General features: G+C 38.8%; 1 protein-coding gene across 1 annotated transcript in view; it reads right to left on the reverse strand.

Annotated features, from left to right (window-relative positions):
• Nucleotides 1-15,715, reverse strand: part of FAM171A1 (family with sequence similarity 171 member A1) — an 88,672-nt gene that overhangs the window by 17,825 nt on the left and 55,132 nt on the right. The window contains exons 4-6 of the mRNA XM_039712862.1: nt 13,169-13,261; nt 8,025-8,183; nt 2,934-3,110 (exon numbers count right to left, since the gene is read on the reverse strand). Of these exons, the coding sequence (XP_039568796.1) occupies nt 2,934-3,110; nt 8,025-8,183; nt 13,169-13,261 (429 nt within the window). The remainder of the gene's footprint in view (nt 1-2,933; nt 3,111-8,024; nt 8,184-13,168; nt 13,262-15,715) is intronic.

Consider the following 15,715-nt stretch of genomic DNA (forward strand, 5'->3'; position numbering starts at 1 on the left):
TAACTATCCAAAATGGTATTATTGCTTTAATTTGCTTGCTGTGCACACAAGGCAGTGCGTTTGTTTCATAATGAAAAATCTCATTTGGAACAGTATGAAATAGATGCAGCAGATTGTCTTGTTTTGATGTCAGCCTGTTTTTTCTGGCTGCTTGTTTCATCAGTGTCAGTGGAGCCACTCTCAGCCTTAAGCAGACTATGCTGCTTCTCCTGCTTCTCTCCCAAGGATAGAAAATGGTCATGAAAATACAGATTGTTTATGGTAAACATCCTAAAAAGCCATTAGTTATTTTTGGCTGCCATAAGATGCAAATACGCCTCATTTTTGTGGGAACTACGAAAATCTCTGCACTTCCAGTCAGATGCTCTGGGTTCATATTAGTTCATCATGAGTTCAGCAAAACGTATGAGATACTAAGGATTAAAATATCTCTGTAGTATTTCTGCCACTTCTCTGCATCCTCTAAAAGTGAGAAGTACTTCTGCTTTTTAGAGCAGAAATTGTATTCCATGCAGTAATGATGACAACCACATGGACCCTAAACAAAAGCAATGGCTTGCACGAATAAGTGTCCTCTGTATTGCTAATCCACGAGAGAGAAGTGCTGTAAGTGCCTGGTAAGATAGTCACAGTTTTCTGTCTGTGGCATTTCCTCACTGTTCAGATAAAAGCATGAAAATTTAAGCCACTGGAAATCTATTAAGGAGAGACCAAAACATAACCAGCACTGAAAAAAGCAGCCATGAATGAAAGACAAAATCAGAATAACAAAGCTAGAGGTCTTGTGCTGACGAGGCACAGATCTGGCAGTGCAAATGGGTTACAACAACTTATCTGCCACTAAGGATTTCTCCAGAACGGAGCCATCCCAGTCAGTATCCACCCATCTCCCTTCACAATCCAAGCACAACAGGGATGTGGAATGACAGGATACCACCATGTTCATGCTACATACGGCTAGTTTGACAGAGCTTAGGGTGTTAAAGTAGCTTGCACGAGATAGTGTGGCTGCTCTACTTATTAAATTAAGCTACTCTAAATTGGTTGGGATGTGGCCAAAATTCTACTAGAATTGGCACGCTGCAGTCAGGGCTTAAAATGCATCTTTGTTCAACATCTTTGGTTGCACAGAAAGATGCTTACTTCAGCTGAAGTGTGAGCTGGAGCCTGAGCATATCATCTTCAATACCTTGCTCTCCACAGCTTTGTGAAGCCAAGTGGCCTGACAAAGATGCATTTTGTTTAGCAGTCCTCATGCCTTCTCCTCCCAATAACACAAGTGCTCCCATAGTTTGTCATGAATCAAGCAAGGCTGGACTTGTCTCAAGATTGGGAGCCTCAAGCCTGCAACACTAATTAACTATCTATATTGCTTTATACTAATATATATACTGCACACAATAAGGTAACTAGCTCTTTATATACAAAATTAAAAACTGTATTCCATACCAAGAGAGAGCTTTTGTGGCTTCACTGCAGGGGCATGGAAATTTGGCCATAAATAAGAAAGCTACATAATCAAAATCAGAACCATTTACTTGCAACGAGTAACTAGCAATGAGGCAGGCTGCAGCTCTAGCACAGCTGACAGGAAGAACTGGGGAAGGACTGCTTCTTACGGGGAAAATAAACTCAATCTTCCCTGCTTTGTTTTTTGTGGGATTTTTTTTTTTTTAACAAAGGAAAACAAAATAGTTTCCATAAGAATTATTCCGTTTCAGGAAAAATGTAGTGAAATTTATTGCCAGGTCAGCACAAGAGACGTGTAATTTCCACAGTTAAGGGAAAAGCCAAATCTATTCAAATCCATTCATTGCACTCTTTTTCTATTATTCTACTTTATATCATATTCAAATTTACTCTTCACTAAATCGTACTGCTTTACCCTCTAATACAGGCAACTTCTGACAGAAGATTCACAGGCATGCTGTCGAAAATACGTCCTTTTATTCAGCAAACAGAGGAAGGTAATAAACGAAACCATTATTTCCCCCTTCACCTCTCTCTTCCTTCCTTCCTCCAACATGCTGCTTTCATGCCTGTTCTTCTACTTCTAGGTGTGATCATCAGCTGGCTCAAAACATTTTCTTGCAGGACAAACCCCCCCTGACTGTCTACACAGACCCATATTTCTGGCTCCTTTTTGTCTCAGCATCTACCTTTCTCACCTTCCATTCCCCTTTTTCTTAAAAACCATCTGGTACATACTTCAGAAGGCACAGTACAATAACTGAAGGGGGATCACCCAGACCAAGACATGGGCACTCCTTTGCCCTTAAAAATCTGAAGCTGTAAAGAAGGCCAGTGCAGAGTACCAGCTAGCAACAAAATAAAGAAAATAAATTTTAAAAAGAGCTTAAAACATGTATTTCTGGGAAAAATCCTGTTCAAAATGGCAAACACTATTCTGTAATACTTGAGTCCATTGTACAAATTTCACTAATTACTCATTCTGTCTTTTCAAAATATTTCTTTAGTTTTTCTTTTTAAAAAAATTAATTTAAATAATTTACATGTACTTTCCTGTCAGTATTAGAAAATCTCAAAGTGATTTAAAAAGAAATCTGTACTGTATTTCCTATCTGGCAGTCAGGAAACAGAGCCTGAGCCAAGAGGAGGACCCAAGGTCAGACAGCTGGCTGCTGGCAAAGATAAGGCAAGTTTCCATTTGTACACACTTCCAGTTCAATGCTGTACTGAATACATCTCTCTTCTTCTCAGCCTGTGGGTGAAATGCAGTCCTCTCAAGTTTTTAAATAAAATACTTACTAATTGAAAAATGGTACATCTACAAAAACTTTTGGCTAAAATTGGCAAACAATGCTAAGTATATTTGCATATACACCTTATATTACTTGATCAGTAAAACTCAATTGTCTCTTTTAGGTAGAAAACAAAAGCCATCTAGGGAGCCACAATGAGATGTTACCTACCAAATTTTTGGTCAAACCTCCACGCTGGAACGTGTGCATTGTGTTTCAAGTTGCTGTTTGCTGGCAGAGGCACTGTTACGTAGATGGGGCCGTTGACGGGGACGGGGGTGCCATCGCTGCTGAGCAGGTGGACGCTGACGGCAGTGACAGGGGTGAGGTCATACCTGGTGCTGTTTCCTAACGAGAGAGTGAAGGACACTGTGACTACAGAATGCACAGAATCGAAGGGATACCTGTGTGGTTCCACACGCAGGACTGCATCAGCGTAACTCTCAAGGGATGGGAGCAGCAATTTCCTCCCTTCCTTATAAAAGAATTTTAAACCAACCAACCAATCAACCAGCCAGCCAACCAACAACCCTCCCCCTGCCAAAAAGACCAAACCCAAGACACAAAATTGAAGGAAGATATATATGACCATATATTTCACCAAACTTCCCATATTTTTCAACTAATTTTGGAAAAACATGAAGAAAAAAACCTAAAAAAGTGTAAAAATCTGAACACATATTTTTGGATGTTAATTTATCTTAAATAAACTTGTATGAGTAACACAGTTTCATGGCAAAAATAATTATTTTACAAGTCTTTATTATAACCTCAAATGCCCATATTGTTAACTAACAAAGACCAAAATTACCAGTGGCACCTCACAATTGATCAGTCACATGTTTAAGAATGCCAAGTTGCATCTTGTTTGGCCTTGCACTGAAAACACCCATGCTAAATGGATCATTAGCATATACTCTTTATGTTTAAACTGGATGCCAATGAATGTTACTTCATGACAATATACTTCTAAAAAGCATTATAACCCTTCAATGATTTAACCAAATGAATCAACGACAGGGATAAATATCACAGATATATATACACAGGTGAAAAAGATCCTCTTGAGTTTTAAAACCGAGATCTGGAGCCAAAGCAATAGTAAGGTCAAACTGTAAGAGATGGAGCTTCCAGTTTTGCAAGGGGCTTGAGCCCCACAGGCCCAGGCAGCTGCCAAGAGCACCATCCCTGCTGCCTCTGTTGGGCTGGCTCCGGGGCTCTGCAGCTGCTCTTCCTGCCAGGGAAGGATCAGGGAGATCAGGGAGATCAGGGAGAAGGAAGAGGGATCCTGGCTGGCAGGAATGGGGTAAGCCTGGTGCCTGAGGCTGCACATTGCCTCTGAGGGCATACTCACACCCAGCTGTGGTGGCACACCATGTGGCCTTTGGTGTCCTCAGGTGGCCCGGTAACAGTGCTCAGCAGGATGAGTACATTTGAGGGGATGGTGGGAAAGCATTCAGACCTTTATGATTTCTCATAACTCTGGTCAAATCTCAAGGAATGGCATTCATTCAATTTTATGTCTCTGAGTAACAGCTCACCAAATAAAGAGATCACCTGGAAATGGGTTGGGAAGTGGTAAAACAAAGGGGAAAAAAGGTGACAAAACTTCGCCGAATTTTAAATTCCTTGGATTTTGCAAGACTGCCAAACTGAAGAAATGGAAAATAACCAGAAGTAATGTTGCATGTGGCTCATTTATGAAAGCATCTAGTCTGATGCACACTTTGCCCAGATTTCCAGGTGGATGTCACTGTTACACAGCTGATGTGCAAGGGACACACATGCTGCCTTCACTGACTGTGAATGGAGGGGCAGATGCTGACCTTACAGAGGGATTAAAGTATTGAGAAAACAGGCACTCTGAAGGTGGCCATGTAGGAGAGACACAGAGCTAACAGACTAAAAACAGACAAGTAAGCTTTGAAAATTCAACTAGGGTATAGGGGAAGGTTGCCAGCCTACCCATGCATCTGTACATATAGGCTCCAATGATAAACAATATTGTCCCCTTAACACTTTAGAATAAAAAACAGCAAGACAGAGGAAGGAATTGGTGAGGGAAAATTTATTTCTTTATTCCTGATCATTCATTACATATTTCTTTATTCCTGATCATTCATTAGCCTGTGCCATGCTCCTATAACTCTGTCAGATTGATGTTTGACCTCAGGACTTAGGCCACTAATGGTACCAGAGAAATTCCTCTTGCCAAGTACCGTGTCCTGATGACACTCAAGAAATTCCAAATGAAAAATGGTATAAGTTCAGATTTAAGATTCATATAAAGGATTAAATAATGTTTTATATTTTGCATCTTTTTAGATATTGAAAATTTTGAATTTTTCTTTTATTACTGTCTTGATATAGCATACATCTGTAAAAATTACTTTTCAGTCCTAGGAAAAACATTTGGATGGTGAAACACAATTTTTAATTAAGATGCACTAATACTTTGCTCAGCACTAGACTGAACAATTTGTATTAGAAGATGAAAAAATTTCTGAAATCCACTGACCTCCAGCAAGAAGAAACAATTTTCCAGTTTGCCACCTTGTACAGTATGTTAATGCTCATTAAAAAGATAAAATGTTTCTCTTTTTTGTTGTGAAGGCAAATTAAAATCAATGCCTATAAAACTCTTGCATGCTATAAAACTGATAAGCACACACACTGATTAAATGGGAATGGACTTGGAAAAATGTCAGCTTTCATTTATTTCTTGTCATTTTTGACATCTGGTGACCTGTAAAGACCTTTAAAAATAATCAGATAAAATTCATTGTCAGTTCAGACATGACACTTTATAAAGAAACAAGCAGCCACAAAAAGCAAGAGGAGTAATGGTTATCGGTCATTGGTCCATTGAGGCCAGATGATGGAAAGTTTTGTTTAGTTGGGTTGAAAGGACAAGCTCTCCAGCTGGTGATTAATATGAACAATAAGCTAACACTATACAGGCTTGTCAGAACTTGCAGTGAAATTCTTCAAATTTTTATGTTTACAACATGCTGATTCATGCAATGCATTTTCACTGCTCTGTATTACTAATTCAACACCCAGTTGGGATTTTATGAAAAACACTGAACTCCTAGAGAATAGTTTTTAGCTAAAACTACTACAAAAGTCACTCTGGACAAATACTGAGAGACCTAAATGGAGGGACCTCACCAAAACGTTACAGACATGTAAATAAACATTGTGGGGGAAGGAGAGGAGGGAGAGAGGGAAGAGACAGTATTCTGCAGAATTCCAAAATTTTCCATGCAAATCAATGCTAAGCTTTTCTAGAATTCTAAAATTTGTAAATATTCTTTTTCTTTTGAGAACAAAAATATAAAAAAAATCTTCAGCAGGTGTTGACCTCATTTTTTATGCTTTCAGAAGTCTTCCAGGCCAAGTCTTCACCAAGACTCTTGCAGATGTAGAAAAGGATATCAATTCAACTTCAGGATTTTGAAGTTTCATGTTTCCACATCAGGAGAGGCTTCTACTACAGACAGAGAACATTTCACTTCTGCTGTACTGCATAATAAAATATATTGCATTTGCAGTCTGTGTTACACCATACTGAATACCACAGTATTTGAAAAACAAGGCTCTTCTCAGTCTCTTAAACACCATTTCCCATTGCCAATTATTTGGTCTTTTACAACACAGTTTTACCTGAAAACTGAAAGTCAAATCCAGGGTCCCTGTGCTCAAGCAGAAAAGTTTCTGTCATGCAAGAATACAGAAGACTGAAAAACCTAAGGCTGCACTAATCTGTTTTATAGGGAGATAGGAGGTAAAATAGGAGAAAGAAAATACCCCGGTTGTGCAGTTGTTGTGCAGTTCTCATGAAATGGCATCATCTGAAGGCTTGGCAAGACCTGTGATCACTACATAAATCAAGAATGGGAAGTTGGGTTGCTGAGTACTCAGGTAAGATTTAGAAAAGAGGAATCCCACACACTGCCAGCAGTTTGTTCACTTGGTTTACAGATAAAAACAAAGGAGATGAGGAAGTAGACAAATGAGGGAGATCAAATGCATTCCTTCATTTAAAAAAAGATAAAGAGGTTTTGATCATGTCTGAGTATGAAAAGTCAGAGAAAACTGAAGGTCGAAGATGAGAATAGGAAAATGACAGGGAGGTAGAATGAGATAGGATAAGATGTACTCACTGGAGCAGACAGAAGGACTGGAGTAAGGTTGCAGACACATTTCTTGTTGTAATAGAAAAGGAGATGTGCAGATTTGTACAAAGGGAAGAAGGGGGAAGCTAGCAAGCTACCGTTTACACACATGACCTGGCATTCAAAGTCACTTAGATCAACACATCACAAGTAAATGCATCCTGAGAAACAGCAGGGAGAGACCTCAAGGGGATATTCAGGCGGCTTCAAAGCAGGCTCAGCTATGCCTCTGCCATCCTCACAGGTGACTGTCTAACTCTGTCCAACACCCTCAAACAAGTAATTCTACAGCTTAAACTACCCTCACCAGAGCAAGGTTTTCCTATCACTAGTCTGAATCTCTCTTGATACACTGCATGGCCACTGATATCTTTCTAACCCATTACAGGCACAGAAAACAAATTACTCTGCTTTTCACACCAGCCTTTTAAGAATTTGAAGGCTTCTGCTCTTTATTCTGCTATTCTTCTCTTACCTATGAAACACCAATTATTTCACTCAGGACTGAATGAAAAGTGGAAAAAGACTAGCAGGCAGTTGCAGTCATAAAAATGTATTGCAACTTTGAATTTAACAGTGATTATGCTTCTACTATGAATATTCATTGTTTTGTCTTTGGTGCTAGACAAATTTGCAAATTTTGGCTACATTCAAAAGCATCTACAAAGCCATTGAAACAACACAGTATTAAATTCTTGATATCTAGGCATTTTATTTATTTTTAGAAAAAAAAAGATTAAGAATTTTATTGCATCTTCAGGCTAAATTATCTCTTGTTCCTTCACATTAATTTCCATCTTTTGTGTGCACATGCAGCGCATTTGGACACTCAGCTCTGAACTAAAAGTGTGACCAACTCATCTGATCTCCCAAGGCCAAGAAGTTTTCATCTTTGCTATTCAGTGGCCCCATTTAAGGGATAGTGCCCTCTTGCTCACTGGAACAACACATTGGTAGGGAAGTTGAAAATATCATGTCACCCAAATTTGAAAGAATGTTCGCTGGAATGGGAAAAACAAAATAGGATCAAAAGTCAAGCCCTGGACCAATATGAAATCAGAGCAAAACCGAAGTAGTGGGTTACCTGTTCCATTTCCATCTAATCCCTGCAAATAAGGGAAACTGTCCACTTCCCAGGGTGAACTGGCTGCAGTCAGATATGCTGTCAAATCACTGTAGCTAGTGTTCTCTGGCAATTTCACAGATCTTCTCTGAAAGTGAACTTGTGGCTGAGTCCGTGCACCTAAAAATATTAAAAGTGACTTTATATCCAAGGTGGGCAGAATATTTAGGTGTTCATATTTATGGAAGCAATTTTACATTTTTTTATTATAAATTGCAGTAGCTTGAGAAGGACAGAGACATCAGAAGGCTATTATGAAAGACGGAAAAACAGTATTTTTACATTTATTTTGCAGTTGCCATTATTCCTCTTCGAGTATGCCAGAGCAAAATTGTGGAGGCACCTACTGTCAAGAGCTTTTCTGGCTATATTGTTCCTCCTCCACTTCCACTGTATGCCTCTTTTAATTAGTATAACTGAAACTAAGTTCAGAGGTAGAGTATGTAAAAGCTTAGGAAAGCATCCAGTTCACTACGTTTGTTCAAATTTTGTTTTCCCTGTAATAGCAAGATAAATGCAGTTTATACTTTTTAAAATTATTTTCTAAGAGAGACAGTTCTATCTGTAGTCTCAATTAAGTTATGTAACTTCTGTAAAGCTTTGGCCATGAAAAGTAACTCTAGAACTGAGACCGGTCACTACTGAAATCACTGGACAAAAATATTCACTTGACAAACCTTGGGTGAAAAGATTTTCGATATTTTCCCATGCAAAGAACACATCTAAAAAGAAACAGATTACTGGCATGTAAGATTTCTCTCTTTTTCTCTGTTTTGTACAGTGTTAGTGTTTCTCTCAAGCTCCCTAGATGTTAATTGAGGGGTCTTTGCTGCAACGTGATTTAAGACTGTTTCATGTACTATGACATTTCATGTCTCATTTAAATCCCAGCTTATAAAGTCAGTAGTCTTTTTCAAAGGATACTCACCATTAATACTGTTTAGCAACACACAGCAAGACTCCATCTGCAAGTTTGTGTGCACAACATGCAAATTAATTTTTAAATCAAAAGCTATTGTATTCTCCAGAGCTCATTTTGAATACACACAGAACACTTCCCACACAGCACAAAATCAAGAGGCAAGCAGTCTTCTTCTTAATTTACATTGGACTATGTGATTCAAAGATGTCAACTCAAAACAATTTTGCATCTTTTCCCCCATTAGTCTCTGGCAGCACTTTTAGGTTACATGTAGCTTCACTGTGAAAAAGAATAATGAGATTGACTTCCTCCTAAGCTTTGTAACTGCTAGTGTCATTAACCTGGAGACTGGAATCTTTCTTGCATAATTTTCCAGCAAGAGCTCTTGCTGTGAGAAAACAAAACTCAACACAGCAAAATGTTGTACTGGCTAAGAAAAATGCCTGTGTACAGGAGTAAGCACCTCCAAAGAGCTGATCACTGTTTAGCTGTAATTTCTTTGGTAATTCTGCAAGAAAAAAGCTATAAAATTGCTTTTATTATTTAATTTCTGGAACATTTTAGTGTTTACAGAAGGCACTCAAGACTGGCAGTATCCTTAAGTGTTTAATGTAGTCATTATCACCTATGTGAAATGGGAAGAAATCTCCCTTATCTGATTTTTAAGCATAAATGGAAAATTATATAATAGATTAAGTAAATTGACTGGAACAAACTCAGGCAGGATTTATCTTCTGTGTGCTGTGCAAGTAGCAGTTTGCTGTACCTGATGTGCTCAGGCACTTTGGAACCCTCTGACTGCTCTGCTGAGTGAGTTCCTACAGTCCCTGGGTAGACACATACACAGGAAAAAAACCCCACAACAAAGAAACTAGCTTTAGAATTATCACCAATAGCTCAATGTAAAATTGTAGGATTTTCTGTTGTCTAAATCTCTGGTTAAGATGCATTATTCAAGTTGCCAAGAACTGGGCTTTTATTTCCTAAGATACAAACTAAGCAAAAATTAGAAACCAAGTAACTATTGTTCAGTCTGCAATACAGTAGTTTATGGGTTTTCTATTAAAAAAAATGATATATTTTAGCACTGAGAGAGCCATGAACTGCCAAATTTTAACTAGATAAGGAGGACTCAGAAAGCCAACCTCAGTTCCTTCAATCCTACAAGCAGTACAAAGCCTTCTTATGGCTGAGCCCAAAACCTGGCAGAAAACCTGCACAACCATGGACTCAGCTGTAAGCTTTGAGGGTGAAGAAACAGCCTCCTCTGTGGCAGTGCATACACAGACACTGAATAAATCAGTGCAGAGCAGTTAACTCACACCCTAGAAAAACAAATTCCTCCATACTGATCCTCCAAAAACCTGCCACTCACCCTGACTCTCCCCTCAGTTCCTCAGTTGGGTCTCCTACACCTGGCAAGAGACTCCAAAGGGGCAGAAGACTGGGAGCTTCCAGAGAAAGGCTTGTGAAGGAAGCAGCTACCAAGGCTTTCACCTTCTGTCACCACCTTGCTGGAAGATAATCCAATGTTCTCCTTTATCAGAGGCCATAGTGGATTTTGGGGCATATGTCTGGGTACAGATTTATTAAGGAAATTGGAAGTGGTAGAAACTTGTGTTGACCAGACTCTTAAAGAGAATTTTTCAACAAGTCAACAAGTCATCACTCATCACTATTACTGGGATATTAGTATTGCTTCTATTACTGAAGATATATATATATTACTTATAAGATCCAGTTTTTACTTAAAAAACCCAAGCACATTTGAGTGTAAAATGTGCATGTGAGCTCTTCCCACATGATGTGTGCAATGAGGTTAAGACTGCTGAGCACTGATCTTACCTTCTTTAAACAGCCTCTTGTCAACACATCAGCAAGATTTAAATGCTGTCAGCTCCAGTTTGCAAGGACACTCCTGAGGAAGTAACCTCAAGAAGTCCCTGTAAGGCACCTCTTGTCACACTGCATATGTGACATGTGGCACCACACCAGCATTTGAGGTTTAATCTCTGTGAAGTAACATCTGAAGTCTCACCACTTCATGCTCTGATTGCTCATGGGTCAGAGACAGAGTCCCCATACAGCCTCCATTCACTGTACACTGAAATTCAGCCCATCACTGTGCTGGCATTGAATAACCTAAATGACCCAGGGGCTGGCAAGCCCCATCCCTCACAATTACTGACAGCACAGCAGTGGATTGTAATGCCATCCTGAAAATTAAGCTGCCTACATCAACTCAAACTTCTCAACTGCATAATACACTGCTTGCTTGATTAATTATTCAAATGCAATTGGTAACTTGGTGTACCAAGACAGGCCTTTCTATCCCTTTGACTGGTGCTTCAAATACCAGTGTTCCCAGTCTGTTCCTGGTATAATGAGTTCTGGTTTGCTCTCATTTTTGCACTAAGGTAACTCCTGATCAGCTCTTTTGAAACAGTGAGGTTACTGGGAAGTAAATTAGAGAAATAACAGAGAAAAACTAGGTCACAAGGATTTTGGATGGAGACTAGAGAGGCTCTATTCAAATACTGGAACAATGTCTAGGCTGTCTTTCTTTTCGGCTTCATCACAAGAGAAGTCCCAAGAAAAGAGGACTGAACCCATAAAATAGATTTTACTGGGCAAGACTGCAAGTTCAAATCCCAGTCCTTAGCATACTCCAGGTACCTCTTTCTTCCTTTATTCTTTTTTCCTGCTATCCCAGTAGAAGCAGTTACATTATTCTAATTCACACATATTGTTAACGTGTTGGATCAATTCACTGAAGGAAAGAATTATGTTGAAAATATTTATGAGTCTCACTCAGCTTTTAAATGTCCCTCTAGTCCTTTAGCATCCCTTGTTTTTTTGAAGGAAGCTGTGAACATGAAAATACTGTTCTTTTCAGTTAATTGCATAATATTAGCAAATTTGCATAAGAATAAGAGTATTTAATCCAGCATGATAGTGGAATATTGTTGGTAAACAATGTTTCATGTCTTGTCTAATGGAATCCCTTGTGTTTTAACACAGTTCACCATCCATCTAATTTACCCCATTAGACAATGTCCAGCTCTCAAACTGCAGAATATACGTACAGCAGCTCTTTCTCCAGCTCCTTCTGAGCATTCCATCAGCCACCTAATTTGTTTAATGCATTTTCAGCTCCAGTCATATCCAGTGCTATCACTAATGAAAAGCCTATTGTGTCTGGATGGATTCTAACTAAAAAATATGTCAGGAAGGCATAACTGTATTATATTCTCTCAGATAAAACAAGGTTATCTTGGAATACTATTGAGGGCACTATTTCCTTGTTTATTAACTATACAGCAGAGTTTAAAATGATGGCAAGCATAAGACTTACTGTGAATAAGAACACCATTTATGCACAATAAGACTGCCCAAAGGAAGGATATGCCTCTGCTCTGGTTCCAAGTATCTTTAAAAACCTCTGTTATTTTATTAATAGACTTACCTCAGCTGGCACATCAGTTGTACTAATTTATGTCAGACCCCTAAGTTAAATGAACCTTTTATTCTTCACTGTGAAGTTCAGAAAACACTGTTCCTCTAACTGATACTACAGTTACTTTAACATCTGTGTTTGGCCCTACAAAAAGGTTATTACAACTTTATTTTTATAATACAGCGGGTTTCAATGTGTAGGACTTAGGTTTGCAGGCAGTCTGACAAGGGGTCCACAGGAAAAGCAAGTTTATACAGGGTATACAACAATGCAGATACGAGAAATTTTCAGGTTTTTTATGCCCTAAACATCTAAGTCATTCACACTAGGAAGCAAGAAACAAAACAGAACCAGAAACAAAACAGAAAAATCTTAGACATTAATAACACCAGAAAATGTCTCCTTCAAGGATGGTTAAATGAGGCTAGATGAAAAGACATCCAACAGATAGTGTAAGAAATTTAATCTCTAGCTCTCAAATGGCACACTAAAGTCCAAACTCATTTATTACCGTGTAACTTGAATTCCCTAGTCACAGCAGTCAGGGATGAATTCAGCTATTAATTTGGTAAAACAATCCCACAGAGAAGCATTCCTCAGGGAACTCAGAACTCCCCACAGAATACCAGTCTCACTCACAGGACAGAGTTAAGAAAGTACTGGGCTGTCAGACTTTTTCTTTAGTGTCCCTCAGATTTCAATTCTGACTTCCCAAAGCCAGCATACCTTGAAATCCTGAGACTATCTGGACTACATCATCATAGACCATCAGAGTAGCTGAGCGTTCAGGAAGAAGGCCGAGGCTCAGTGAAGAGAACACTGCGGGAGAGAAGTGGTTTAAGTGGCATATATTTAAATTCTTATAACATAATCCAATAACAACAGTGCTTACTTTCTTCACATTTTTGCAAAAGCAGGCCACCCAAACTATTAAAATCATATTGTATACATGACAGAAACCACATGCATTTTCTGAACCAAACAGTGAAATTGCCTACTATTAGAGTAACTACTGAACTAAACAAAATGTTCTATGCTTTGACTCCTGCACGTCACGCATGGTAGCTCAAAGCACTGGAGAGTGCAGTGTAAAGCAGGGTTTCATGAAGCAATTCCCAGCTCCACAGAAAGACAAGAAATACACAAAGAGAACTGAAATGCTTACTCAGTCTGGCTGAGTTATTTTTCTGTGCAACAGCTATACTTCTTACCTCAGGAATAATTTAATGAAATTTAAGTTTTAAGTACTTTGAGATGCTTACGTAAGTTATTCAGAAAGGCAAAGTATGATGATTAAGTCTGAATAATTTGCTTTAAAATGCAGTATGTGCTTACTGAGTCACCACCTACACCAGGAAAATGCTATTTATAGCAGAACTACTGTCATCCTACCAGTGGTGTGAAAGGGGACAGATAGATGGTATTTGCTGCAAGAAGTCTATCTGTAAGGACCTCCCTTCCCACTGGGTACTGACACTCCTTGCAGGGGGCTGTGTCAGTATGCACACACATCTCTGCAGGGTGAAAAACAGGATATAATTTAATGCCAAGTTCTTCAGTCCCAGAAGACCCAAAATATGGAAGGAATTAGCCACAGAGCCCACCTGCCTCTTGCAGCTATAAAAACAGTAAGGAGCACGACTGCCTGCAGTCCACATGTGGCTTTCAAAGATGGAAGAAGAGAAGACTAATGCACACTAGTTATTTTTGGTAATAACCTGTTACTACTATTAATAATTAGTAATAACTGGGCAGCATCCCATACCTGGAGAGAACTCCTAGTCTGAAGTAAATGCAGCCTAAGGATGGCATTCTCAGAAACAGTCAACAGAAGAAGAACACAAACTCTTCTGATTTTCAGGAATTTTATTAATTTCCTCTAAATTAATATACATTAATTAATCCAAGAGACCATATAGATGTTAGCTACCAACAGGAAGACTACACCATTTCTGCTTTAAGAAATATATTCTCCTTTTAAAGATCAGAAATTTTAGTGTTTGGGAGAAGGACAGGAGAAAGAAGAAAAAACTACAAGAAACACACTGAAAAAAAACACCATCTGAAAGATGGTCTTAACGATATATATAAACATTAAAATTAAAAAATAAAAATTACATATAACGTTATTACAAGTACGGCTGGGCATTTTCTTTCCAATGCCCAAATGTGAAACAGATCTACACATTAGGCAACATAAGTAAGAAAGCCTAGTGCAAGTAGCACTAAGGCCACACAATTACAAAATTTGTCTTTACTCCAATAACTTAATTTGTATGAAGAAAGCTAATATAATTTAGACACCCTGGGGAGCTCAATACAATCAACCATGCCAACATCTTCTTCCATATGTGCCAGACTATAACGAATATATAACCTCTAAACTTCCCTTGGGCTTTTCTGCACAATCCTTTCTCAGCATGACAATGACAAAGACACAGCTTTTAAGGCCAGAAGGATGACAGTGATGATCCAGCCTTATTCCTGTATAACTACAGCCTTCCCTGAATTAATTATTGCTGCAGATTCAATAGCTGTACCAAAACTTGAAAACATGTTGTAGAAGAACTGCAGTTGTATTTTACAGCATCCAGTGTGAAGAAAACAACACAACATCCACGTTCTAATAAATAATTATGAGGGCAGTTAAACAATGTGCCTCTTTACCCATCAAAATTTATAGAGGTTCGATTTCCAGCCATTTGATCTTCTTTTTATACAGACCTGCCAGACAGAAGAATTCTCTTACCCGTTTCCTGTTCTCTATGAGGGTATTGATGGACTATGATCAAATTACCCCATGAACTTTCTCGCTAATGAACAAAATAAATTAGGCACTTCCAAGTCTTTCCCTGTAAACTGCATTTTCCAATCTTTTAATCACCCCTGATAAAAGTCCACAGTTTTAAACATTCTTCTTGAAGGATGGATCCAGAGCTGGACATACATTTCCCTGAATGGCTATGCCAAGGACAAGTCCCGAAATACTATACTCTGCTTTCCCAGTTTTTAACCTTATTTTACAGGTAAACGATTCCAGATGAGCTCTCCTCTCCCAGAAATACTATAACCATCATCCTCTGCTCCTAAAACTGTATTCCACCACAGTGAATACCTTAGTTTTCTTTGACTGACTATCCTGGTTTCAGCCAGGATGCAGCTGTTTTGTTCTCTGCTGCTGGTACAGGGCAGTATTTTGGATTCGGATGACAATAATGTCAGTAACACACTGATGGTGTGGGTGCTGCTGAGGAGTGCTTACCCTAAGTCAAG

Source organism: Passer montanus, unplaced genomic scaffold (genome assembly GCF_014805655.1).
Source record: "Passer montanus isolate IOZ18808 unplaced genomic scaffold, ASM1480565v1 scaffold10, whole genome shotgun sequence".
NCBI classification, from domain to species: Eukaryota; Metazoa; Chordata; class Aves; order Passeriformes; family Passeridae; genus Passer; species Passer montanus.